General features: G+C 43.4%; 3 protein-coding genes and 1 pseudogene across 4 annotated transcripts; 1 reads left to right on the top strand and 3 right to left on the bottom strand.

The window, feature by feature from the left end:
- The first annotated feature begins 1118 nt into the window (after nt 1-1118).
- LOC129834664 (olfactory receptor class A-like protein 4) lies at nt 1119-2474 on the top strand. Its single transcript, XM_055899865.1, has 2 exons — nt 1119-1214; nt 1345-2474. The coding sequence occupies exons 1-2, from the start codon at nt 1128-1130 to the stop codon at nt 2341-2343; spliced, it is 1086 nt and encodes a 361-aa protein (XP_055755840.1). The 5' UTR covers nt 1119-1127; the 3' UTR covers nt 2344-2474.
- A 645-nt stretch (nt 2475-3119) lies between these two features.
- On the bottom strand, nt 3120-4724 carry LOC129851551 (olfactory receptor class A-like protein 4; annotated as a pseudogene).
- An 895-nt stretch (nt 4725-5619) lies between these two features.
- On the bottom strand, nt 5620-8758 carry LOC129848943 (cyclin-L1-like). 2 transcript variants are annotated; one of them, XM_055916018.1, is made up of 10 exons: nt 8450-8758; nt 8167-8241; nt 7865-7974; nt 7662-7782; nt 7351-7415; nt 7124-7223; nt 6618-6876; nt 6274-6364; nt 6076-6141; nt 5620-5986 (listed from the first exon to the last, which is right to left on the bottom strand). In XM_055916018.1, the coding sequence occupies exons 1-10, from the start codon at nt 8693-8695 to the stop codon at nt 5824-5826; spliced, it is 1296 nt and encodes a 431-aa protein (XP_055771993.1). In that variant the 5' UTR covers nt 8696-8758; the 3' UTR covers nt 5620-5823. The 2 variants fall into 2 exon arrangements, with proteins under 2 accessions (XP_055771993.1, XP_055772001.1); XM_055916026.1 differs by having other exon boundaries at nt 8167-8237; nt 8450-8530.
- A 457-nt stretch (nt 8759-9215) lies between these two features.
- On the bottom strand, nt 9216-20087 carry LOC129848931 (von Willebrand factor A domain-containing protein 1-like). Its single transcript, XM_055916014.1, has 5 exons — nt 19208-20087; nt 16117-16668; nt 15446-15763; nt 14907-15182; nt 9216-14529 (listed from the first exon to the last, which is right to left on the bottom strand). Exons 1-5 carry the CDS (start codon nt 19290-19292, stop codon nt 14186-14188), a joined length of 1575 nt encoding a protein of 524 aa, XP_055771989.1. The 5' UTR covers nt 19293-20087; the 3' UTR covers nt 9216-14185.
- Between the last annotated feature and the right edge of the window lie 7498 nt (nt 20088-27585).

Genomic DNA, 27585 nt, shown 5'->3' with positions numbered 1-27585 from the left:
TAGTTGTACAACCTCTTTATAACCTCTTTAAAATAGTATCATCGTTAGAACGATCAGATCATGGATAACCAGAGCTGGATTACAACAATCTAAATACACATTGATTGCTGTGTTGATGAGTAGCGTAATCATCATATAGGTAATACAACTCTAAGTCTAACAACACTTACTGGCAGATATAAAGGTCACAAAAAGCTTCATATATGTGAAGATCTTGAATTTGAGAGCATTTCATTTTAATTTCTGATCAATTCGACTCAGCAGTTCACTGACAAGGTTATTGGAGGTAATGATTATATTTCACTTCCCAAAAGGAAACAATAGGCAAGCTAGTAGGGCCAAGGGAGAGGACAGGAACAGTGTGATTAATGAATAATACTGCAGCATCAGTGGATGGGATGGTTTTAATAAGACCCCTGGGAAGCCCCTGGGGTATGCTGGGTAAATTAGTCTGATGATGCCTCTCTACATCTGAGCAATGGGAGCTAACGATGAGGGGGTAGTGCCCCATGGGATGGGGCACAAACAAATGGATCATAACATAACACACAAACATCTAAATATACATGTATGGGCCAACAGATATCTGACACAATCACATAACCCTGTTAAAATAGGAAGATTTCACCATGTTTTATTTGTTTGAATTAACCATTTACAGCCAGCTGTGTAACAGGGCACAAAATAAATACATGTCTGGACACCCACTGAAATGAGCTGAAATTATTTGTATATCTTTATGGTCTCAGGTTTTAGTCAGCCTCACGTGTCTTGTAGATGTGGCCTGTCTGTGGGGTATGAGTTGATAAGAGGTGTGTGTTTTTGCAGCTGGCCAATGGAGTGAAAAATGTGCATGCCTTAGCAGCAGGTAAGGGCATGGTATCTAGGCGACAAATTATTGGAGTAAATTGACCCTGAACCGGGTCAGCAACGGCATGGCTTTGTTTGTGTATGAGTTTGTGTGTCTATATAAATAGTTCACAATGAACAGGATAAAGGCAGATATACAATGGATACCCTGGTAGAGTAACAGAGTAGGGAGAGTAGCTCTCACCACTCTTGAGAGTTGAGACACATCTATGCAATGAATAAGAAATAAATAGTGGCGCCATGCTGAGGAGGATGCGATGTCGGAGGTCCTCACTGTAGATGCTATTCTGTTTGGGTTTCTGGTCTTCTCTGGCATCCTGGGAAACATACTGGTCATCCATGTGGTGAGGAGAGAACTATCAAAAAAATAAATGGAACCCTAACTGCCAATAGCCATGGAATATCAACCTAAGAGGACATCACACAGCGTTTAGTGTAATAATGAATTATACTCTCTCTCTCCCTCTCTCTCAGGTGTTCCAGTCGGCCATTGAAAGTTTGTCTCGTCGGCTCCCTCCCTCTGACACCATCCTAGTGAACTTGTCGCTGGCCAACCTGCTGACGTCTCTGTTCCGCACGGTACCCATCTTTGTGTCTGATCTGGGACTGGACGTGTCACTGTCCCAGGGCTGGTGCCGCCTCTTCATGTTGCTGTGGGTGTGGTGGCGGGCCGTGGGCTGCTGGGTCACTCTGACCCTCAGTGCCTTCCACTGTGCCACCCTGAAGCGACAGCATGTGGCCATGGGCCCCCTTGCACAGGAGCATGAGAGGAGGAAGGTGTGGGTAGCTCTGGGGCTGGTCTGGGGACTCAATCTCGCCTTTTCCCTGCCAGCGCTGGTCTACACCACACATGTCCAAGGCAATGCCACGGTGGAGCTGATGGTGATCAGCTGCACCACCAGACCCCTGCTGGGCTGTATGTGGGAATTCCCCTCGGAGGAGCAGGGCTCGGCCTTCGCCTCCACCTCCCTGGTCCTCAACGAGGTGGTTCCCCTGGTGCTGATGGTGGGCACCAACCTGGCTACGCTGCACTCGCTGGCCAAACACATCCGGGCCGTCACCTCGGTGGGCGAGGCAGGGGGAGGGACGCATGGCGAGCTGGACAGACATGTGGCCAGTGAACGCAAGGCCAGTCATGTGATCATGTTGCTGGTGATGCTGTTTGTGGTGTGCTGGGTTCTGCAAGTTGCGGCGGTGACATACTATAACCATAACAGGGGGCACCATGCGGAGGAGCTGCTGACTGTGGCCCACTTCTCTGCTTCTGTGTTTGTGGGCTTCAGTCCCATGGTGGTGGCTCTGGGACACAGCAAGCTGAGGAGGAGGATCATGAGGATGATCGCTGGCTGTGCTGACAGAGTGAAATGTCAACATGAGAAAATAATAGATGAAAGCAAAGCTCCAGACACAAGGGAGAGGACTGTAAAACAAACCGTTTTCACTATTCAGAAGGAGAGAGAGGTTATCAAATAAGAGGAGAGAGTTAAAGCAAATATGAATGAATGAATGAATTAAGGCGTACCACTGTATGGAATCATTAATTAACCAATGCTTGGCTCCCCTTCAGTCTGTGTTTAAATGTCAACATGTATATAAAATCCTGTCTAAATATGTAGTAACCCACCCAATAAATACCTTAGTACTTTTAAAGTATTGGAATATTTAAGATCTTCTACATTTGGAGTATTGAAATATTGTGAAGTTTGTGAAACTCTGATGTAGAGGAACCTCAAGGCATAAACTGTCTCAGAGGCTGGGAGATGGTATTTGACTGTTTATTAAAGAGCAAACAAGTCAGAACATGCAACAACAACTATCTACAGCTAGGAGTGCCCTCTTACGTACAGTCAATGCATCAAAAACATTCTCTCACTCACAAAAAGGCAGCTTGCCAAAAATAAATTGTGTTAATGTAGTCTCACTGACAAGTACAGAGTATCACATTTTATTCCAATTAAGAACTCAACAATCTTTTCTACAAAACCCTTTCAAACAAGTGACAGTGCTCTTCCTCAGTACTGATCATTGCATCCATAGAAATGGTCATAAAAAGGAATGGGTTTGTCTCTCATAGTGGCCATATTAAAACAGCCTGCCTAAGGAGAGGATCAAAATGGATACCAATGGTTAGAGGAATGCTAACAACCATATAATTCTATGTTACTGTTAGGCTGAGGGCAAGTATAATATATTTCCACTGACTTCCCCATTATGTCAGTTGCAGTGTGTGTGTCAGATTGTGGGCTCTGTCAGTGAGTAAGAATAGACTTAATGACAGCACGCAGCCGCCGGTGACCCACTGCCAGCACGATGGGCGAAATGGCATTGAATATGGTGTTGGCAAAGCGAGCTGTAACCAGGAGGAACCGGCTGACAAACCTCGGTTGTAGTTAAAGTAGTTTATAGAGATGAGGCTGATTCCCCAAGACCCATTGAAGAGTATTATGAGGGCTGGAATCAACTAGAGAAAGAGGGAGGGAAAAATACTGTGAAACTATTTACCGGTTTTCTTCTTCTCTTAGCATAAGGGTCATAAAACATACACATAAACATGCATTTTCTGTAATAACACTGTTTATTGAAAGCGAACCTGGATCATCAATCAATCAAATGTATTTATAAAGCCTTTTTTAAATCAGCAGATGTCACAGAGTGCTATACAGAAACACCTTGGTATCCCATAAGCAATTGTTTCCCACATTCCTCATGTTACAGGTACACATTACATGTGCTGTACTTCTCCATCCTTCCATCCATAGTAAGCAGGGTACATATCACATGGCATAATTCTGAATCCTGTCCAGCCTCTTTCACCTTGGCAGCTTGTCTCTCGGCCGGTACCCTCTTCAGGGCGGGTGCATCCGTGGTCATGTGTGCGGGGTAGCGGGTCCTGCTGTGGGCGTAGAGCGTGTAGAGGGAGGCCAGGTTGGTGATCGCCATCAGCATAATGGGCACTGTCTCATGGATCACCATGGAGGTGGTGGCTTAGGCCAGGCCCTCGTAGCTGGAGGGGAAGTTCCACAAACAGCCCAGCAGGGCGCGTGTGGTGCTGTTGAACAACATCAGGGTCTGCATGGGAGGGGGAGGAGAGAAGTGGAGAGAGGAGATGAGAAGAGGGAAGGGGATGAGAAGATAGGAGAAGAGAAGAGAGGGGGAAGTGTTGGAGGGGAGAGGACAGGAGAGGAGACAAGGCAGGGAAGCCACACCCACACCCCCATCAGGAAGCAACACCAGTCTCTGGAGGAGTACAGCTACAGAGAGAGAGCTGGGTGTCAGTTTTTGTGTGTGTCTGTGTGTGTACACAATAGTGTCAACCGGAACCATACTAATTCTAGTAATTATGGCACAGAATATTGTCAGCTTGCTTTCATGTCACATAGCATATCTCCAATCACAGACCACACCACCCTCCCTTGCGCTTGCATTTTAAACTACCATTCCTCAAAGATCAGCCCAAAACCCTCTGATATCTTAAATACCAAATCCCATAATCACAAACCTTTTACTTAGAGCCCAAACCACACACAATCCCCATACCTGCCTCGCCCTTGTCTCGAGCACCCACATAAAGCCATTATTCTTCAGCATCCTCTACTCCAGTGCTCGACCCCTGTCCCAGACCAACCCAGCTCCAGGTCAGCGATGATCAGCAGGGCGTTCCTCAGGACAGACATGAGCAGGTTGGAGAGGGCCATGTTCATCAGGTTGATGTCTGAGTTATGTACTCCACTGGGGTCTTTGAACACATTCTCCCCGATCACACCAAACACTGTGGTGTTAACCATGATGCCCAGCAGGATCAGAATAATGTAGAAGGCGGTTTGAGTGGGAGACGTGGTGACACAGAGCCCCATCCCCACCGGCTCTCAACTCCGGCATTGGGGCCTCCATTTCAGCTACTGAATTAGAGTGAGTCCTGGGTAGAATACTTTGTCTCTCTGCATCCTAATCCAGGGCCCTATTTTCAGCCTTTAAAACAATTTTTTTTAGAAGAGTGAGTTATATTCCAGTAACCGTCAGCTCCATTCTATCTGCATCCTCTAATCCACTGCTAGATGTTTTATTCTAAACATGAACACCTAAATACAAATGCACAAAAAAATACATATCTATTTCAGGTACACTTTTATACACTCCCTTTCTCTGTAGCATCCAGCACAAGTCCAACCTCCCACAGAAGTACCTATGTAAACTCACCATGGAGACCAGATAAATACAAAGTAGTTCCTGGCATCCTATCCACCTAACTTTCCCTAGTTACTCAACTAACCTCTGCTAGGCCAGAGATATTGTGGGGGTTTCAATCCCAGAGTTTAGCTACTGAGCACGCATATAAAGGGAACACGAGAGATTCATCAGTCAGCCTCATTAAAACATGCTTCCTTAGCAACTAGGTTCCTTATGATGCCTAGCTTCCCTAGGGAGGGATGTAGAGGTGTGTTTGGTTGTGGGTGGCTGAATGGGTGGCAGGTAGCCTAGCAGTTAGAGGGTTGCCAGTTTGAATCCCGGGTACGACAGGAAAACCTGTCAGAACGTAAAGCTAGCAACCGGAGGGTTGTTGGTATCAAAATCCTAGAAGCAATTGAGCAAGGCACTTAACCCCCCACAACAGCATCAAAACCTGTATGTATGAGTCTTTCGGAAGGGTTGCGTTAAAAGCAGAAGTCACATTTCAGTTGAACCTTGTGTGCGGTTGACCAATAAAGTAATCTAAATCACTTGATGCCATTCATAAAACAAGACAACAGATCATCTAAAAGCATTTTTATTTCAAAAATATTGTTCAGACAAAAGCTTTGGACTATGATCTTAGAGCATAGTTTCCCAAATTATAATGTAATACAAACAATCTACAAAAGTGAAAACATTGGAAAGTCTGGCTTGTATTTGGTCCATGATGTGCTGTTCCATAGGTCATTTACGATAGCTCTTCCTTGATAACACCTATGAGAGTTATCTTCTACGTGAGTATTCATCTCTCCTTCCTCTTCCCCGGTCCCTCTCCCGTTCCCGCCGACGCTCCCGCTCTTTTTCCCTTTCTCTATCCCTGCGACTGATTTTCTGGCGGTGGGTGGGAGAGACAGAGCGCAAAGGAGAAGAGACACTACGACTGCGTCTGAAAACAGAGAGTGAAGTTAGTCTCAGAGCTGAGACTCAATATGGAGTCCGTATGAAACAGAGTAAGGCACAGTGCTTCTTCCATACCTTCTTCTGGAAGGAGACATGGACTGAGTCTCTCTTCTCTCATCACTACGACTCCCTCTTTTCTTCCTGAGTGAGAAAAAAAAGGAGAAAAGCAAAAATAGAAGAGTCTTCATTTCATGAGGGAAAGCAGCTCCATTCAATCGCACAAATATACTCATTACAGATATCCCCATACTCCAGTAGAGGAAGAATACTTACTCGTCTCCGTTTGTGAGTTTCCGGCAGGCATTTTTTAGGGCGACTTGATTTAGGGGAGACTCCCTGTTGGTCTGTGGTACAGCAGGCGACGCTAGGACAAAGAGAGATGAGCATAAGGAGCTTTGTAGGAAGAAATGGTTACAAAGTCAAAGGGTTGCTAAAGGAAATGATGAGCACATTAGACAAACAGCAACGGAGAGGAAGGTAATATATATATATTTTTTTTTAAGATGCCAGGATGCAAAAATAAGGAAATAGAAACAAAAATGCATGATATTAAACATTAAGATATCACTTAATACACAGTGTGTTTCCTATGGGTGAGTGGTGTGCGTCTGTCTCACCTGCTTTGGAGGCAGGGGAGAAGCTGGAGGGGACGTCCAGGGTGGGGGTGCCCACAGCCAGCAGTCCCCCTCCTGCCAGCTTAGCCTTGGCGATGCGTGCATCCAGGGCCAGGTGACACTGGTCCACTTCTTTTAACATACTGGGGAGGGAGATGTTGGGCAGTGAGTACAGCCTCAGGATCCGCCCACAGATCTCCCTCAGGTCCTCCTCAGACGCACCAAACAGCAGGAACCAGGGAGGCTGGTCCGGCAGAGGGATCTGCATGGAAGACGGGAGGAGGGTGAGGAATCAGACAGGTGGTCATGTCGCTGTTATGGACATCTGGGAGCTATATAGATCAGCTAATCATGTTTGTGCATATGTCCTTAGATACAATCTTGGTTTGTGTAGTAGGTGTGCTGATATGTGCAGGTGTATGAATGACAACCTGGGATGGTATATTACTGTAAAATACCTTATGTGTTAGCATGTTTAAAGCACATAAGTGTACACTGTAGTGTCCTACCTGAAGTGTTCTGGCTGACAGGTAGATACAGGCACAGGCCACGGTCTCAGCACTGAATCTCAGGAACACATCTGTCCTCAGACTGTCATTCATGTAGTTCCTAGAAAACAGATAGCAGCAGAGAGAGGTGGAGAGCGAGATGAAAATAGATAAATAAGAACTCTTCCTAATATGACATTCGAGATACATTGAGAAATTATTAAACAAAATATCAAGAAGATACTCACCAAGCTGTCTGTACCAGCTTGGTGTTCTTCTCACACTCCAGCACCTGGAGGTACATCACAATGATCTGTGACAGAGGAGCACAAAAACTGTTAGGGATGTGTTCCCAAGACCAGATGCAATGTAAATTGCCGTAGACAAGATAATTTGTTAGGCATGTCATGGTAATACAAATCCAAGCCTACAGTAGCAATCACAACAAACCAGTAGACCAAACAGGGCCTAAACCACAGTGGTTATCAATTGTCCTGTTTTAGATTAAATGCGCCACTGAATGTATTGAAGGTGGTGAGGTAAGGAGTCTGCTGCTTGCCTTGTGGGGGTGTTTGACATGCACACAGAAGCCCAGCTCCTTCAGCACTCTCCTCTCCGTCTTGATCACCTGAGCCTTGGCACTGATGTAGCTGGCATCCAAAGGCATGGGGACCTGGGTCCTGGAAGATACACATGGTTAGCGATATAGAGAATACCACAAGAGGGTTGGGAGAACTGGAAGAGGAGTTCAGAACCCTTTACCTTTTGCCTTTGCTGTGTTTGAGGTGGTAGAACACATTGAGAACATCTCGCACCCTGCGCGGTTCCTCCTCGATCTTTGAAGCCAGGTGCACACAAGCCATTGCAACCATCTAGAAAGAGGCAGGCAGGGAGGTAGATGGGTATTTTGAGAAGGGGAAAGAGGACAAATAGCATCATGAGATTAGTTAGTCACAGCAACAGTGTGAACAAATAGTAAAGGGTGAATGTTTGAGCTAAGTCTGATAAAGGCTTTTTTGTAGTGGAACTGGTTGCCAAACAGAGCAGGATAGTGAGGGTCCTACCTCTGCACAGTGTCTGACGAACGATTTGCAGTAGTAGAACCTCTGGAAAAGGATCTGCCCCGTGGCCATGGCTACCTGGAGAGAACGTTTATCAATTAACTTGCTAACTACGATTTAAATCCATCGCATGGCCTGCCTCATTGGTAAACAACATGCGTCTTTAACTTAGCTGTTGATTCTAGACATGGTCTCGTGTTTGACTTGTACAATTAGATTTGTCTCACTTTGAATGCAAATTCTACTTAACTTCGGCAGAATAGTTAGCTAGATAACTGTTACCAACCTGCGGGAGTCTAAGTAGAATACCCGCGGCCTGTATCAACTCACAGCCCCGCATTCGCAGCTGCTCCTCGGTATCCGCGGAGAGCCCATGTTCAGCGGACGGACTCTGCTGTAGTCGCTCCGGTGGCAGGAGACAGTTATCTAAAGTTAGGGTTACACCAGAGTATATCTTATCCCCTATAAGAATTCCCTCCCCGGGAATTCTCAAGTCTTCTGCCGCCATCACATATTCAATAGTCGGTTGCATGACATCAGGCAAGACCGAGGCCCAGTCCAGCACGGGACTCCAGTACAGTCTCTACCGATTGGGTGGGCCGTATGTAAACCGCGCCCCTTGCTATTCTCCATACTGGTTGTGATTGGTTATTGTGGTCTTGAATTTCGTTGCGTAAACCAATAATAGCAGTATCTTTTAAACGGGTGGAAGCGGTTAATTTTTATTTCAGCAAATTCCGGTGTTTCATCGTTTTGTCAAAGTTTGGATTGTTTTGATACCAGAATGTTATTTCTAAGCGTGTGTTGCAGTTGAAAAAGTTATTGTCTCTTGAGGGAAGAGCCTCAAAAAAAAAAAAAATGGACTCACTTGTGTAAAAAATAATTGCTGTTTAATAGGCTAAATCTTAATGCAGATCAATCTATGTTGGGGCTGCAAGGCTACAGAGATATTAATGGTCATACTGTACCTGACAACAATCATACAGTTGCCTGTGTGTGTGTGTGTTGTATTGATTTTTACACTCCAAAATGAAATTACTTAAAAAAGAAGAAGCAATTTACACTCGTTTTATTACATCATATGATATTAACATTGAGTACATAGAATACAAGGGTCGTTCCACTTGAAAAAGTACAAGAAATTATTTCGACACCCACCATCTCAGATTGTTCATAAATCATTTCTGTAGTTAGAAACAGATTAGATTAGCAATCCTGCAAAATTATTTTGTTGATCTCTGAGAAATGAATCTAATTGATTGCACCCAAATTGGCCATTTAAATGTATAAGATTCGTATAATATTCAATAAATATAGTACTTAAAATCCGATTTCCACCAAATATTTTACTAACAATGAAATACACATGACGAATCTGAAAAGCCACCCACGGACACACCACACCAAAACCACCCCAACAACGAGTATATATCATCAGTTCTCTATGTCTGAAAAGTAGTATGGAGCTGCGGCTCGGAGTATTGTTTCTTTATCCTATGTAATGCATTCTCAGTGAATTTGGTGCTGTCCCCGTTTATAGAAATCAATCATTGAAGTTGTTAGGTTTATGTGCCGTTATACACCCTGATACTACCAGGTTCTGACCACTAGATGGTGCTGTTCCTGCTATTAGGTGATACAAAATATATATAATTCCCTTCCCTCAATGTTCGTTTCCTTACCAGGTAAACACTAAAGTTTCTTGCATTTGTGGCACAAATCCAATGCAAGTCAATGGTACCTATATTAGCATTTTCACACTTCATGTCCAAATCTTCCTAATGGACCAAAACATGTATTGTGTAACTCAATAGCTAGGTTTCCATCCAATTGGCAACAGATTTTCATGTGAATTTTCTAAAATCCACATAAAGAAAATATGCACATTTTCCCACCTGTGGTGTGTTTCCACCAAACTGACTTCTTTCCAAAAAACAATTAGTAGGTGATGACTTAGTGCACACAAAAATGTAGTTTTTCGCTCAAGTTTTCATATACCGAATAAACATTTTAAATGTGTTTCCATGGCATTTTCCATCAATAGTTTTGTCAACAAAACTGTTGAGTAAAATAGCAAATGTGCCTATCTGGTCTTGGCACATGCGCTCTTTAGCCAACAACTTGCAGTGCGGGTAGGCTGTGCAGATAGTCTAGTGAGTCTACATGATGAGATTATTATGGATAAGAGACAGAATATTTTTATTTGTCAAACGGCAGTCAAGCATCGATCATCATGTCACCAGAACAAGACCTTCAATATTTATTGGAAAAGAGCATCAAAGTCATCACTGTACTGTGTACTTTCACCACCCTGTGAAGTTCATTATCATTTATTTCATCTGTAGCCTAAGAAACTGCATGCTTTCCCGAGTCATAGTGGGAAGAGTCCTAGGGCTGTTATGGTGACCATAATACCACGTTGTTAACTGCTCAACACAGAATAGCCACATTAAAGCTTAAATCTTACATCTTAAATCTTTGGAGAAAATATATTTGCTATTTTATTCAATTGTATTCTTCATACTATAAAATAATGCAATGGAATTCTAAGCAAATCTTGTCTACTAAATTAACTAGCCATATGGCATAGCCATATCAGGGCCTAACACAAGGACAACTCAAGAGTATGGTATTCTGTTATTCTGAAATAGACTTCTTTAGACCTGTCTAAAATAAATAATGAATTTATTGTGATGGTATAGGCTGTATTACATGCATTTATAAGACTTTTTAAAATGTAGATGTTCCAAAGGTCTGCATCAGTGGCTTGTAGGCTGTGTGTGGAAGCCAGGAGATGCTAAATGTGTTTCTGTTAATTAACGGTCAATTACCATGAGACCGGCAGTTATTTGCTTGTCAATCACAGCTGACAAAATGTCATGACCGCCACAACCCTAGGGAGGACCACACACCACATCACTTTGTGACTCCAAGTTTACTTCGATATGATGGTTATTATATCAATATTTGTAATTTGCACCACCTTTTCTTGCATAATTAATTTTTCATACACAAAAAGATCCCACCGTGTCGAACGAATAGGTACAAATCTGTCGTTCTGTCCCTGAACAGGCAGTTCACAAGTTCACTGTTCCTATGCCGTCATTGAAAATAAGAATGTGTTCTTAACTGACTAGCCTCGTTAAATAAAGGTAAAATATATATTTTTTTTTATACAATTGTAACGAAACTTCCTGTTTCCATCACAGCTGTCAAGTTTTTTTTATATGTTGGACTTTACTGGCCTAAAACTTGTGGATGGAAATGCGGTTCCTGTTGTTACTTACAGATGATGTGGATATGAAGTGTAAAAATGCTAATATAGGTACAGTTGACTTGCATTGGATATGTGCCACAAATGCTAAAAAGAAACAGTGACTCGGTAAACAAAACCAAAGCATCGGTTGCTGTCATACCTTGTCCATAAACTGCTTACAGGGTAAGGAAACCAATACGTCAGTTTGTAATTTGCGTGAACTATCCCTTTATTAACATTGAGGCAGCATAGAGTTGTTGGGGGTGAGATTGGCGCAGAGTAGGCTGGTGGGAGGAGCTATAGAAGGTAGGGCTCATTATAATGGCTGGAATGGAATAAATGAAATGGTACCAAACACATGGAAACAACCGGTTGGACTCCGTTCCATTGATTCCATCCCGGCCATTACAATGAGCCCGTCCTCCTATGTCTCCTTCCACAAGCCTCCTCTGGATTGTCGTGGGGGGTCTGTGGGTGACTTTTGACAACTTCTTTGGATTCCTCGTGTTTTAGTCATTGTTAGAAAAAAGTTTGGTCCAAATCGGATGTTAGGTACTATATTTATTAAATATTATATGAATCCTATACATTTAAATGGCCAATTTGGATGCAAACAATTAGTTAATTTCTCAGAGATCAAATTATATTTCAACAAAATATTGTTGCTGGAATGCTTATCTAATCTGCTTTGTTACTACAGAAACTATTTCGGAACAATCTGAGATGGTTTGTGTCATGGCTTGCTGAAATGACATGGAACGACCCAGAAGATGAGATGTGAGAGGAAATGTTTTCCTGTTTTCAGATATTGCAATTTATCTACCCTCTATATGAGACCAATGCATTGCTGTTCAATTGGAAAATGGGCTTCGTTTTTTGCATTATATTCACACTTAGGGGTGTACTGTGTAGCGGAGAAAGAGTTGAAAAAGTTGAACATAGGCCTGATTGTCACAGCCTGTGGTAAAAGATATTCCCACTAGATGGCGATCTTCACAAGCAAGTTCACAAGAGTCAGGCTGATGGGTTCATATGTTGACTGCAGCCTATTATGTGGAAGCTAAACTGAAAACTGAATATAGAAAATATGTGAGAAAGCGTACAAGTACATTTTGATTTTACATCTTGTTTATGAAGTGAATATAGTTCTCTTTTATCAGAAATAGTTAAAATGCCTATGTGTAACAGCATGCCCACAATATGACCAGATGGATCATGGGAGAGAAGATACGATTATTCAAGAAAGTTAGGGGGTTCTATGTCTTCTTTGTTCCCTTCTATCCACCCTTCTTTCTCTTCATCCTCATCCACCTATCCCCCATCAGTGGCAATCCCTCTCATTGGAGTCAGAGAAATGGAATCCATCAATTTCGATCACAACAGCTCTATGCTGAAGCTACACTTCTTTATCTTGACCAAGATGACCCAGGACCTCTCTTCCTTATGAAATGACAACATAATCCACTTACATGGCCTTCAGAAAGTATTCATACCTCTACTTATTACACATTTTGTTGTGTTACAGCTTGAATTCTAAATGGCTTAAATGTATTGTGTACATGCAATGCAACATAATAACAAAGTGAAAACATGTTTTTAGACATTTTTGCCAATGTATCGAAAATGGAATACAGAAATATTATTTTCAGATGTTTTCATGCTCTGTCAAATTGGTTCTTAATTATTGCTAGGCAACCATTTTCAGGTCTTGCCATAGAAGTCAAAACTGTAACTCAGCCACTCAGGAACATTCACTGTCTTCTTGGTAAGCAACTCCAGTGTAGATTTGGATTTGTGTTTTACGTTATTGTCCTGCTGAAAGGTGAATTCCTCTCAAAGTGTCCGGTGGAAAGCAGACTGACAAAGGATTTTGCCTGTGCTTAGCTCCATTACGTTTATTTTTTTATCCTGAAAAATTCCCCAGTCCTTAACGATTACAAGCATACCCATAACATGATGCAGCCACCACAATTATGCTTGAAAATATGTAGCGTGGTAGTCAGTAGTGTGTTGTATTAGATTTGCCGCAAACATAACACTTTGTATTCAGACAAAAATGTAATTGCTTGCAGTATTACTTTTGCAGTATTACTTTAATGCCTTGTTGCAAACAGATTGCATGTCAATTAGGTTAGTATTGTGGAGTAACTACAATGTTGTTGAGCCATCCTCAGTTTTCTCCTATCACAGCCCTTAAACTCTGTAACTGTTTTAAAGTCACCATTGGCCTAATGGTGTAATCCCTGAGCGGTTTCCTTCCTCTCTGGCAAAAGGGTTACGAAGGACGCCTGTATTTTTGTAGTACTTATTGACTCAAGACATTTCAGCTTTTCATTTTTAATTAAGTTGTAAAAATGTTGAAAAGCATTATGTGGTATTGTGTGTAGGCCAGTGACAAAAAAATCTAAATTTAATCCATTTAATTTTGGGCTGTAACACAACAAAATGTGGAAAAAGTCAAGGGGTGTGAATACTGGATAATCAAGTGGTTTGAAGCGACATAGAGATGTGACTCCATTGTACCACAGCATTGATGTGTCAATAAAGCACTTCAAATTTAAAACATTTCCCCCACTTAAGCTCTCTGACTGCAGGCAAATCTCATGGATAACAGCAAAATACTGCTCTATCAAAGTGAGAGAGAAGGAGAGAGAGAGAGAAAAAGGGGTTATTACTTTCCTGTTGCACAAGAGTGCTGTTAGCCATATGAAGACGACTACTTCCTTAAAATTACAATGACTATAATGTGGCGATTCAATAAATCGGTCAAGTCCAATATAAGGCTGGCAAACCTGTGTGTGTGTGTGTCTGTGTGCGTAGAGTCAGACCAGTTTGTGTGTGTGTGGTGCAGCAGAGCCCCTCTCCCCGGGCCGTGCGGTAGACAGGGGACACACACACTCGGCTGCTGGGGGCCAGGTGTGTGAGCAGCGTGGACAAGGAGCCAGGGAGCAGGTATAGGGAAGAGGACGCAGGGCGGGAGGGGATCTCTGTCTCACCCCTCTCCCAGCTGAGCCAGTACCCCCTCAGACCCTCTTCGTGGCCTCGCCACCGGACCTGCACCTCATCATGCCCCACTGGGGTCAGCTGGAGGTCAGCCAGGGCAGGCAGCACTGAGATACACACAGAGATAGAGGACAAGTTAGTGTCTGTGCTTTGTTATAAAAGCCATAAATCACAGAACGAAAAAAGAGAGGGACCAGGCCCAAAGGTAAAAGTGGGAGGGATGGACTCCTTATCAATGACTACGATAAATACACGAGTATACAAAACATTAAGAAAACCTGTTCTTTCCATGACATAGACTGACCAGGTGAATCCAGGGGAAAGCTATGATCCCTTATTGATGTCACATGTTAAATCCACTTCAATCAGTGTAGATGAAGGGGAGGAGACAGTTTAAAGAAGGATTTTTAAGCCTTGAGACAACTGAAACATGGATTGTGTATGTCTGCCATTCAGAGGGTGAACAAAAACACACACATCTTACCCTCCTGAGTGCAGGCCTTGACAGACAATGCCTTCTCTTTGCCAGTGGAGTACAGGGCGCTGATGGTGACCAGGTATTGTGTCTCTTGCTCTAGACCAGTGAGCAGAGTGGTATTCTGATGTCCGTGTAGCATAACCATGTGGACCTGTCCACTGGGTAGAGCTCCATACTCTATCTGGTACCTCTGGACCTGCTCAGGCTGCAGAGGACCCCAGCTCACTCGCACCCTGTCAGGACCTGAGTCTGACACCGTGACCACCGCTGGGCTCAACACCTCTAGGGTGTGTGAGAGGAGAGGACAGGGAGGAGAGGGGAGGGGGATGACAGAAAAATAAAATAGATTATTATTATGCACAACAAGTTGTTCAATAATGTAAAAAGATTGTCTACCAGTGTTGATTTTCTATTAAGACTATTCATATTTCTACAACGTCACTGAACTTTATATTCCACTCCCACATTCCTGACATCTATTCCAATCCCTTTCTTTCCATCCCCTCTTCCTCCTCTCCCAGTCTCTCTTCCTCCCGCCCTCTCACCGGGCAATGTGGTGAAGTTGGCACTGAGGGTGTTGAGGTAGTCCTGGTTGGACTTTGGGGTGAGGGAGGCAGTGTAGCTGGTGTCTGGTTGCAGACCACTCAGCTCTATCCAACTGGCATCCCCAGGGAGGGTCCGTCTGTGGTACTGCACCCCGCTGCTGGCCCCACCACTAGGCTGACCCTTCCCACCACCTGGCAGCATAGAATTGTAGTGGACCTCATAGAAGCCTGTGTTGGCGCTGAGGACAGGACGCCACTGCAGCACAGCACTGTGGGAGGACACCTCTACCACCCGCAGGCCCTCAGCATGGATCAGCTCTAAGAGAGAGAAAGAGAGGGGGGGATGGGGGGGTGCGGGGAGAGATACACCTCAGGTCGGGAGTTTGCATGGACACTACAGAGGCTGCAATCTCAGGACTGTTTATAAACACTTGAGTCTGGCAACTCAGTTCTAGTCAAGTAGCATAGTCCCACCTCTGTTGTAGTGTTAGAAGTGAACACTGTGTATGTGCAGAATGGTTTTATACAATGCTGTGCTGTTTGAAGGGCAAATTGTTTTATTTCATATATTGTCATCTATTTCCCCTGTCTTTGTATCCTCCCTCCCTCCCTCCCTCCCTCCCTCCCTCCCTCCCTCCCTCCCTCCCTCCCTCCCTCCCTCCCTCCCTCACCAATGATGGCCTCCCTCAGGTCCTCTGTGATGATGCTGATGTCATCGATGTCCACAAAGTACAGGTGGGACTCGATGGGTGCGGTCACCACCCTCCGCAGCACCTGGTAGTTCCCGTGTCCTGTAGAGACAGCCAGCACGGACACGCCCGCCGTTCTCAGCTCTGCCATTGGTCCATCCACCACGCCTGGCTCTACCCCGTCCGTTAGCCACACCAGCACCTTAGGGAGCTTTGTTTCATCCCCAGCTCCAGTCCTGGCTAGCATCCCCTGTGCCAGCATGAGGGCAGCCTCAGTGTTGGTGTCCCCCTGGAGCTGCCTGGTCCTCTGTAGTGCCCCCTGCAGGCCAAGCTGGGTACTGTGGGCGTCCAGACCAAACTCCAGGTGTGGCTCAGTGCCCACCTGCAGCAACCCCACCCTCACCTGGCCCTGCCCAAGTGAGAAGGGGAGGAGCAGCTCAGACAGGAAGCGCAGCAGGCGAGAGAACTCATAGGATGACACACTTCCTGAAGAATCCAACAGGAGCAGGATGTCCCCTTCACAACAGTTCAGAGCTGAGGGAGAGAGGGGGAGAGTGAGAGAAAGGAAGAGAGAGAGAGCGATCACACTGAAGCTATTTATCCCTGATAGCGTATATCTACAGAGAGAATTGTAAGCAGGCATGTGGCTGCAAGCCCAGGAACAGATTCCAAAAGGCAACAAAAAAACTCTTGTAATGAAAAGCTTTTCAAAACACATTGTTTGCCAATGTTATTACCTGTCGTGGTAGTTCTTTACTTGCTAATCTTCCTATGTCCAAATCTAAATATTAGCTCTTCTTTGTGTGATCAGTCAAAATAAACTTTATTGGTTTAAGCCATTTTATTCAAACACAGACTGGGATCCAAGCCATAGAACACAGGACAACACAGGACAAGGGAGAGGAAAGGAAGCAGGGATGAAGAGATGAGTGCTAAAAGATGGATAAAGGTATGGGGTTGAGAGGTGACTAACAAGGGAGTGAGAGAAATTAAACAGATTAAAATCTGAGGATAGTTGGAAGAAAATGGACACAAACTAGAGAAAGAGAAACAAAACAACAGAGCGAGAGCGAGAGAAAGATAAAAAGAGAGACAGAGAACATTATGTGCAGAGAATAGCCACAGTCTGGCCAGACGCACTCTGAAGAGCACATTATAATGGTCACTGGATCTTTATTCTCAGAAACAATTGAGCCCCATTTGCTCTCTCAACCATCTACATACTATAATAATTTCCGGTAAAATCTAAATGGCTTCTACTAACACTCCAGTTTCTACACCCCAATTTCTACTAACAAAACAAAAACACACTTGCAGTAAATTCAAATATAGTAGCTCATACATTTTCATTTGTCCTGTGTCTGACTCAGCTCTCTGCCTCTCTGCTGTGTGTTACTGGTGTGATAGAACGCCCAAGAGGCTGACTGCCAAAGCAGGTTGGCAACAGATATACAGTATATGGTTGGTAAAACAGTAGACATACCTCTCTCACCTCAGGGACAAGGGCATGTCAGATGAAACCCATCTATTTTTCCATCAGCTGTCATGACCTGTTGTAACAGGTGCATAACCCTGCAGGAATGCAGGAGCAACCCAATGATTTTGCTGTTCTAACATGCTATTGGGGTGATGCACTGACATGCTCTGGTCTAGTAAGAACAATACAGGTATCATTCAATCACAAGCTGACGCCTGATGGAGGTACAGACGCAGACACACAGACAAAGACATACACAACTGCCATCATCCAAAGGCACATATACATATTATGCATATTGCGTCACTTTTTCCACACATTTTATTTCACTTCCGGCAGAGCCTTTGTTATTTTTCATCTCCCTTTATCCCTTTCGCACTCTCTCTCTCTCTGTGTCACCCACATAAGCTTCAGCTCTCTGTTCCTTTCAGAGAGCCCTCTTGGAACAACATTCCACAACCATTAAACTTTTATAGAGCGCTAGAAAATGAGGGTGGTGGTAGGCAGAGAGAGGGAGGGAGGGATGAGAGGAAATGAAGGAGAACAGAGATGAGGGAGAACAGAGCAACCAGGAGAAAGGTATCAGCCAATGTCTGAAAACAACCATACAATAGTAACTAACACAGATGGAGAGGAGAGAGAAGAGAGCGAGGGAGGGATGGGAATGGAGGCAGAGGCAGTATCTCCTATTAACCCCTTATAGAATAGATAGAAGCTTAGTGAAATATTGTGAGGAAAGACAGTGCATAAGTACTGGGAGAAAAAGAGAAGGATCACCAGAGAGAAGAGATCAAAGGGATTTGCAGCTCTCTTCCCTCTGCATTCCACAGTGAGGTGTTTGTGAGCAAGAGAGACTGCATGTGAGAGATGTCATAGAGAAGAAGTATGGCTTTCCTTCAAACCCTAAGTCTCTGTTTATGTAATTTAAAAGTAGCTAAAAAAATCCATTCAGCTTTGTTCCCACCTTTATGACCTGCAGAAAAATGTCTCCAAAGGCTTTGTTTAATATTTTTCAAATAAACCTGAGTCATAGATCCAAATGTTTACTTTTAATTAGTTGGGGACTACCATAAGCGTGGATATATTATTACAGCTTTGTTACTGTAATTTGGCAAACAGAATGTTACCCGATTCCAGAAAAAATCTGGCCGAAGTCAGCAGGACAAATGTCTTTCTTGAAGACAGCAATATCAATGAAAGACAGAGCTTCCATTGTCTCCCTTTCAACTGTAATGCCAAGAGCTGGAAGGCTCTCTCTCACTCTCTCCCCTCTCTCGCTCACACACACACACAAACACTTTACAGAAAAAAATATGAACTGTCAATAATACAATACACTTATTCTAGACCCTGTAAATAAGTTACTATTTTGCGGATTTAGGCTATACCACACTAATAGGCCATGTGATCCGATAAATATTACGATGCATCCTAAGGTCATTGTTAGAAAACTAATGATTATCTAATGATGTGACTGAGTATCCCGACTTTAATCAGCGCCAACTGCAGAATGGAACATTGTTGACAGTCTACAGGAAATATGCAAAAGCTATCTCTCTAACCGTGACACGCCTGTATAAGGTAGGCTAAACTCACCTGTGTCAGGCACAACGTTTTGTGTGTTGCTTGGCCGGAGTAACACACCGAACAGCAAACAGGAAAATCCAAGCCACTCCATCATAAATTGGATCAATGCGTTATGACGAAATAGACCTAACAAGTGCACCCAAAACGGGATCTTCCCAAGTCACTGTCCATGGCATTGTTGTACTGTATTACAGTTCCTTCCCTCTCACATTCCCTCGAGCTTCTCATGCGCCAAGGGATCAGTCCGTTTTTAGTTGTACAGCCTAATTGTATCAAGGCTGAAAAGTCATTACGAACTACCCCCCCTCCACGCGCACACACAAACAGCGGAGACCGTGTTATCCACACTACCTCATTTAAAACGTATTAGAAGGCGCGACACTACCACTACCACAGCACGAATTTACCCCCCTCTCCACAAGATCAACTGATAAGGAAGTGCTTCTTCGATTTCATGTCCTCCTCGGCTCTGCTACTGTTTCACCCTCCAATATATTTTGGTCCTCTACTGCCCCTTCTCTTTCCCTTTCTCAAGCTTCCTCCCCTCAACAGTCAATAGTTTTCCCGGCGTCACTTTTGTTGGACTTCGTCCCTGTTTCGGACATTCTCCAGAATGCTTCACATTCAATAGTACGAATGTGATTAAAACTTTATTGACTCCATTAGTAGGCTATTATGATCGCTCTACACTCATACACTACATGACCAAAAGTATCCTCATCGAAGATATCATTCCAAAATCATGGGCATTAATCTTAGGCCTCACTCCCCCCTATCTGAGATACCTAATGCAGCCCTCACCCTCCACATACACACCAGTCACATTCTGCCAGTCACATTCTGTTAAAGGTCCCGAAAGCACACACATCCCTGGGTCGCTCCTCTTTTCAATTCGCTGCAGCTAGCGACTGGAACGAGCTGTAAAAAAAACACTCAAACTGGGCCGTTTTATCTCCATGTCTTCATTCAAAGACTCAATCATGGACACTCTTACTGACAGTTGTGGCTGCTTCGTGTGATGTATTGTTGTCTCTACCTTCTTGCCCTTTGTGCTGTTGTCTGTGCCCAATAATGTTTGTACCATGTTTTGTGCTGCTACCATGTTGTGCTGTTGTGTTTTGTCCTATATTTATTTATTTATTTTTATTTTGAATCCCAGCCCCTGTCCCTGCAGGATGCCTTTTGCCTTCTGGTAGGCGTCATTGTAAATAAGAATTTGTTCTTAACTGACTTGCCTAGTTAAATAAAGGTTAAATAAAAATAAAAATATGGAGTTGGACCCCCCTTTGCTGCTATAATTGCCTCCACTCTTCTGGGAAGGCTTTCCACTAGATGTTGGATCACTGCTGAGGGGACTTGCTTTCATTCAGGTACAAGAGCATTAGTGAGGTCAGGCGCTGATGTTGGGCGATTACGCCTGGCTCATGGTCGGTGTTTCCAATTCATTCCAAAGGTGTTTGATGGGGTTGAGGTCAGGGCTCTGTGCAGTCCAGTCAAGTTCTTCCACAGTGAACTCAACAAACCATTTCTGTATGGACCGCGCTTTGTGTAGTGGGGCATTGTCATGCTGAAGCAGGAAAGGGCCTTCCTGAAACTGTTGCCACAAAGTTGGAAGCACAGAATCATCTAGAATGTAATTGTATGCTGTAGTGTTAAGATTTCCCTTCACTGGAACTAAGGGGCCTAGCCCAAAGCATGAAAAACAGCCCCAGACCATTATTCCTCCTCCACCAAAATGTACAGTTGTCACTATGCATTGGTGCAGGTAGCGTTCTCCTGGCATCCGCCAAACCCAGATTCGTCCATCAGACTGCAAGATGGTGAAGCGTGATTCATCACTCCAGAGAACGTGTTTCCACTGCTCCAGAGTCCAATGGTGGCGAGCTTTACGCCACTCCATGAAACCCATTTCATGAAGCTAACAGTTCTTCTGCTGACGAGGCAGTTTGGAACTCAGTAGTGAGTGTTGATCTTTACGCACTATGCGCTTCAGCACTTCACGGCCCCATTCTGTGAGCTTGTGTGGCCTACCACTTCGCGGCTGAGCCATTGTTGCTACTAGACATTTCCACTTCACAATAACAGCACTTACAGTTGACTGGGGCAGCTCTAGCAGGGCAGAAATTTGACGAACTGACTTGTTGGAAAGGTGGCATCCTATGACAGTGCCACGTTGAAAGTCACTGAGCGCTTAAGTAAGGCCATTCTACTGCCAATGTTTGTCTATGGAGATTGCATGGCGGTGTGCTCGATTTTATACACCTGTCAGCAACGGGTGTGGCTGAAATAGCAGAATCCACTAATTTGAAGGGGTCCTCACATACTTTTGTATATATAGTAATACCTGGACCCCCTTCAGTGAACAGGTTTGTGCTCTACTCAGCGACGGGAGGAGCAGTGTTCGGGCATGTCCTGAGACAATGCAGGCTAACAGGGTGGAGTGGCAGCAAACTATTCATTGCAATAAACACCTAAGAGCCTTTTATTTAGATTTTTGCACTGACTCTATGCACACTCACAGGACTCTACACAGTCACACATATTTTATAAACAATACAAAACATACCTGCCCAGACCCACTAGCCCTGACCCCTGTGTCCAGCGCCCTTATCACTTTCCTCCACATGGCCACAAACTGCACGATTTAGTTTCTCTCTGTCGCCCACGCACTTTACATTTTTAGATAAAGCAGTTGACCTTTCCATTGCATGAACGACGGAGGATTGGCTCATTTTCAGTTTGAGTATACGTTTTTTAAAGATAATTGATGAGAAGAGTTTTGTCCAACCCATCGGGTATCTCAGTGCACCCTCACATGTCATGTCTTGAAATATACAGACAGACAAAATAAAAGTACATTTACATTGCAATACCTCTGACATCCATCTCTCCACCTCCACCCAAAACTTTTGAATTTTGTAACATTCCCAGAAGGCTTATTGAGTCAATAGTAGTTTAACACTTCAGACATGACTTGTGGTCCCGTGTGGCTCAGTTGGTAGAGCATGGCGCTTGCAACGCCAGGGTTGTGGGTTCAATTCCCACGGGGCAACCAGGATGAATATGTATGAATTTTCCAATTTGTAAGTCGCTCTGGATAAGAGCGTCTGCTAAATGACTTAAATGTAATGTAAATGTAATGACTCTGCCCTTGTGCTGTAGAATTTATCTTCTATAATATATTCTGTACATTAATTTATACTGGAATAAGTGTACATTTTTGTTAACTGTAATCTCATTAGTGATGTTCTGACATTTCCTCCATCTTGTTCTTTTAAAATATTGGTTCCAATAGTTTATATTTATTTCTAAGAGATTGTCAGTTGGAAAGGCTCTCTGCAAGCTTTTGTATAGCTTACCTATCATATGAATATAATTTTCTTACTCGAATAGGATTCCCTCAAGATTGCTCTGATGTCCGAAAGACTTCCAAATGAAATTAAACTTTTAAGTTGGATGTATTTGAAAATATCTACATTAGTCAACCCAAAATTGCTTTTTAAATTTTTCCACAATTGTTTCCACATGTTTTTCCAAAACTCTAAACACAAAACACAAACTGCAAAACTCTACAAAGCTCTAGCAAAAGCAAACACTGCATTAAAAACTGTTCTCTTTCCAAAATGTTTTTTTTTGCATCAAAATGACATACACGTGTCATATGAATAGATCTGTCTAACCAACAACACACTGATGTGCTCAACACAAAACACTACTATGAATATCCAATCAGTAGGTTAATGCCTTTTGAATTTTCAGTGTAACACTGTAGCCGCTTGTAAAAGATTGTTACAGTAATGTATACCTACTCAAAAATACATAAATAAATACACACAAATGCAATACAGTAACAAAAACATTGTCATTTATTTCCAAAATGCAGTATTTTTGAACACTTGTGTTTTGTATGCAACACTTTCCATACCCAACAGGAGAAAACCAGGAAAAACATTCAGCAAGATAAAGGGTTTTCTGCAAAAAAAAATTAAAAAAATGATAGTGGCTCATTCTTTCAAAACTCGAAACACAAAAAGACAAAAACACATGCAAAATGTAAGAAATAAGACATTAGGCTGCATCCTACCTCCCATTTTTGTCTGGCCACAGCACCTCATCTACATCACAAGCGATGTTCTCCCTAGCTAAACAGCGGGAATGAATCTTCTGGAGTGACGGATCCAGCCGCCGAAAGCCCCCACATCAACTTCACCACATGCATCCTCCATTGTCTGGAGAAGAGGCATGTGTGCGAGGGGATGGTGGTCATACACCTTCCATCGCCATGCCGAAATAAACTCTTCAATTGGGTTTAGGAATGAGGAATATGGTGGAAGGTATAGAACAATAAATTGTGGGTGGTCGATGAACCAGTTGCGGACCAGAGCAGCCCGGTGGAAACTCACGTTGTCCCAGATGACAACATACCTGGGCTGCTCTGGTCCACCCCTCTGCTCGGCTGGAATGAGGATACAATGTAGTGTGTCCAGGAATGTGTGTCACGCCCTGACCTTAGTTCCTTGTTTATGTCTCTATTTTGGTTTGGTCAGGGCGTGAGTTGGGGTGGGCATTCTATGTTTTGTTCTATGTTTTGTATTTCTAGGTGTTTGGCCTGGTATGGTTCCCAATCAGAGGCAGCTGTCAATCGTTGTCTCTGATTGAGAACCATACTTAGGTAGCCTGTTCCCACCTGTGTTTGTGGGTAGTTGTTTTCTGTTTTGTGTATTGCACCTTGCAGAACTGTTCGTTTGTCGTTTTGTTGTTTTTGTTCAAGTGTTCGTATTTATTAAAAGTACTATGAATACTTACCACGCTGCACCTTGGTCCTCTTCTCCTTCTCCCGACGACGTTCGTTACAATGTGATGACAAGGGCGGTGTTGTGGGCATCAAGGTTGGCATGGGGATGGAGGATGCCTTGCTGGCTAACGGCTGCGCACATGGTGATATTCCCTCCACGCTGTCCATGGGCATTCACAATGGCACAGTGGTCAATAATGTTCCGTCCACGTCCCCTTCTTTTGGCTAGGTTGAAGCCAGCCTCATTAATGTATATATAAACGTGCTGACTTGCAGCGGCATCCAGCTCCAAGACTCTGAAACAGACAATACAATATGTGACATAGACCTAGAGCAGTCAATATGGTGAGGCACAATACACTGGAATACAGTACTGTAATGTTTCTATACAGTGCTGATATGATAGTAAATTCACAGTATAGTACTTACTTGCACATATTCATAGCGCTGTTCTTTAACCCTCTCTGTGTTTCGCTCAAATGGCACCCTGTAGACCTGCTTCATCTAGAATATTGAATATTGTGTTGTCTGCAATTATGTGGTTCTGGATTTCTCATAGTTTACAGTTTTTTAGATTGCTGACACACTACAATATAACTTTTCCCACAATTAGCAAAACCTTACACTCAAGGAGCAAAACACAAGGCTAGATTTGCACAACTGTAAGCACATTGTCAGCTTCACACTATTTGCAAAACATTACACACAGTGATTTGCAAAACACTAAACACACTTGTATACATCAGACACAGAAGTATATCATTATGTCACTTCCTTGCAATTCAAAAGCACTGACTGTCAAATTACCACACCTATGAGCCAATCTGTTAAACACAGCCATCAGGTGCACAAACACATGATTGCTAAATTGTAGACACATCAATCAGGTTTAAGCACTATAACAATGCAGGAGGTAGGTTCACCTGCCTTCAACCAAAATGGAAGGAGTCAGAAGAAGAGTGAGGGTGAGAGGAGGAGTACACAGAGAAGGAGGTAGAGGAAGAGGCAGAGGCCGAGTCAGAGTCAGAGGTCGAGGAAGACCTGAAGCAGGAGGAGAATGTGCACAAAGAAGAAGAGGACCAAACTTATCAAATGACATTCGTGCAACACTAGTGGACCATGTTGTGAACCACGGATTGACGCTGAGGGAGGCTGGACTGAGAGTTCAGCCAAATCTTAGCAGATATACAGTGGCATCTGTCATAATGTCACTTTTTGACAGGAAAACAGGTAAAAGAAGATCTGTCTACAGTTACAGTAATCAGCCGCTTATTGTATGCACCATATCCGCACTTGTGATACCCCTTCCTGTGACATTGTACAGTAAGTTACATGTATTATTCTCTACATAGGATTGAGGGTCGGGAACGACAAGGAGGAAGGGGGCCCATATTCACGCAAGAACAAGAGAGAGAGATAATAGACATGGTTTTGGCCAATAATGCTATCAGGCTCAGAGAACTACAAGCCAACATTATCGGTGACCATGCCATTTTCAATAATGTCCATCATGTCTCTCAGTCAACACTGGCACGCATCCTGAAAAGACATCAGGTTCAAATGAAACAACTTTATCGAGTGCCTTTTGAGCGGAATTCAGAGAGGGTCAAACGGCTGCGGCATGAGTATGTGGAGGTTTGTATTGTTCACTTTAGCACTGTGATGTTGTATACTGCACACATGACTTCTTTACATTGACTGTATACTAGACCTATCCTGAACTACACAATCTTGTCTTTCACTGTATTTCAGGGAGTTTTGCAGATGGATGCTGAGGAAATCCTGCATGAATTCATATGCTGTATACTGATGAGGCAGGGTTCAACCTCACAAAAGCAAGAAGGCGAGGCAGAAATATCATTGGCCACAGGGTTATAATCAATGTCACAGGGCAACGTGGGGGTAACATCACCCTTTGCGCTGCCATTTCACAGCATGGGGTTGTCCTCCGTCATGCCAAAATGGGCCCTTACAACACACCTCACATTCTCGCATTTTTGGACCGATTGCACCACATCGTCATAGTAGGTAATGAAATGCACCAGATGCAATACACGGTCTTCTGGGACAATGTGTCATTCCACCGCTCTGCTTTGGTCCAGAAATGGTTTCAACACCATCCACATTTGACAGTACTATACCTTCCACCATACTCTCCGTTTCTAAACCCTATCGAAGAGTTTTTCTCTGCATGGCGGTGGAAGGTTTACGATCTCCAGCCCCAGGCTCAGGTACCCCTCATTCAGGCCATGGAGGACGCCTGTGACCAAGTCGACGGCGCAGCTGTGCAAGGATGGATTCGACATTCAAGACGGTTCTTCCCGTGTTGTCTTGCTAATGACGATATTGCTTGTTATGTTGATGAAATTCTCTGGCCAGATCCAGCTAGGCGAAGAGATAATGTATAGTATGTTTACTGTAGTATTTTCTGAAAAATATTGTCAGTTTTTTTCTGATAATTTTTTATGTTTGTTGTTATTTACTGTAATTGTAACCTGTACTGGATACAGTATTTTAAGTTTGTCTGTTGTTTGCTGAGCTAACAGTGTTATGCACACTACTGTAGTAGCATGAAAACTGGGACATGTTTAGTTGTGATTCTCCATGTTGACATGTTGACTGATTTGGGTATATGGAGAGAAATAAATGATATTTTCCTCAGTCTGCAGCGTTGGTCTTGTGTAGTGTTTGTATAGTTGCACTTTCTCTGTGTACTTCATTTACACTACTCTAATCACTGCCAATTAGACTTGCTAAAAGTGTTTTAGGTTAGCAACAGCAGTGTGTAACTGGTTCAAAAAGATTGAAGTCATATGAAATGTGTGTGTTTCGTATGGTAACAAAATATCATTTTTATGAAGTCGTGTATAGTTTTGACAAAAGTGTTCCATTTTGCAAATTATCTGAAGTGTTGTGCTACTTTGGTGTAGGGTTGTGCTAATTGTGTGTAGTGTTTTGACAAACCGGGCCCTGTTTTCAAAATTGTGCTTAAACAATTGAAAAAAACTGTAATAGTATTATTTGCCACCACCATGTTCACAATAGCGGTCTCCTGTTCTGGTGTGAACAGCCGGTGTCTTCCACCATGGTCTGGCCATCTCTCAGTTCTGCAGAAGATCCACAATTATGATATGATTGGTTACAGTAAGCTAAAATAATCTATTTTCTTTCATTATGAAATTACATTACTGTAACATTGACCAACAATCACTGAGTAACATAGGCCTACTGATATGCCGGACTGCAGTATACTACAGTATACATACATAAAGAGCATATTGTAGATGGTAGGTCATTTACCGGTTGTCATTTCTGAATGTACGGATGATAGATGAAATTGTGTAGCGGCTCAGGTTGGCCTGAACTCTCTCCTCGCTCATACTCAATCCATGGTTGGGCACACGGTCAACCAATGTGGCCCTGATCTCATCTGAGACAACTGTCCTTCCTCATCCTCGTCCTCCTCTTCTTCCTCTTACTTTCACTCCTTCACCTCTAGCTCTTGTTTCACCATTGACTTAAATTTTCCTCCAAAACAGGAGAGCTCATCTGTGGCCTTTTATAGAGCTAAAGCTCTGATTTCTATGTGAAC

Source organism: Salvelinus fontinalis, chromosome 3 (assembly GCF_029448725.1).
Source record: "Salvelinus fontinalis isolate EN_2023a chromosome 3, ASM2944872v1, whole genome shotgun sequence".
NCBI classification, from domain to species: domain Eukaryota; kingdom Metazoa; phylum Chordata; class Actinopteri; order Salmoniformes; family Salmonidae; genus Salvelinus; species Salvelinus fontinalis.
Note: the sequence above shows the minus strand (reverse complement) of the source record. Positions and strands in the feature narration are given on the sequence as shown.

Coding starts and splice junctions, on each gene's coding strand:
- LOC129834664 (XM_055899865.1), top strand. CDS start 1,128: ATGTCGGAGGTCCTCACTGTAGATGCTATTCTGTTTGGGTTTCTGGTC. Junction 1,215..1,344: donor ACATACTGGTCATCCATGTG/GTGAGGAGAGAA, acceptor CCTCTCTCTCAG/GTGTTCCAGTCGGCCATTGA.
- LOC129848943 (XM_055916018.1), bottom strand. CDS start 8,695: ATGCAACCGACTATTGAATATGTGATGGCGGCAGAAGACTTGAGAATT. Junction 7,416..7,661: donor ATGTCAAACACCCCCACAAG/GCAAGCAGCAGA, acceptor CCTCTGTCACAG/ATCATTGTGATGTACCTCCA. Junction 5,987..6,075: donor ATGTCTCCTTCCAGAAGAAG/GTATGGAAGAAG, acceptor CTCTGTTTTCAG/ACGCAGTCGTAGTGTCTCTT.
- LOC129848931 (XM_055916014.1), bottom strand. CDS start 19,292: ATGATGGAGTGGCTTGGATTTTCCTGTTTGCTGTTCGGTGTGTTACTC. Junction 15,764..16,116: donor CCTGAGGGAGGCCATCATTG/GTGAGGGAGGGA, acceptor TCTCTCTCTTAG/AGCTGATCCATGCTGAGGGC. Junction 14,530..14,906: donor CAAGGCCTGCACTCAGGAGG/GTAAGATGTGTG, acceptor TGTGTATCTCAG/TGCTGCCTGCCCTGGCTGAC.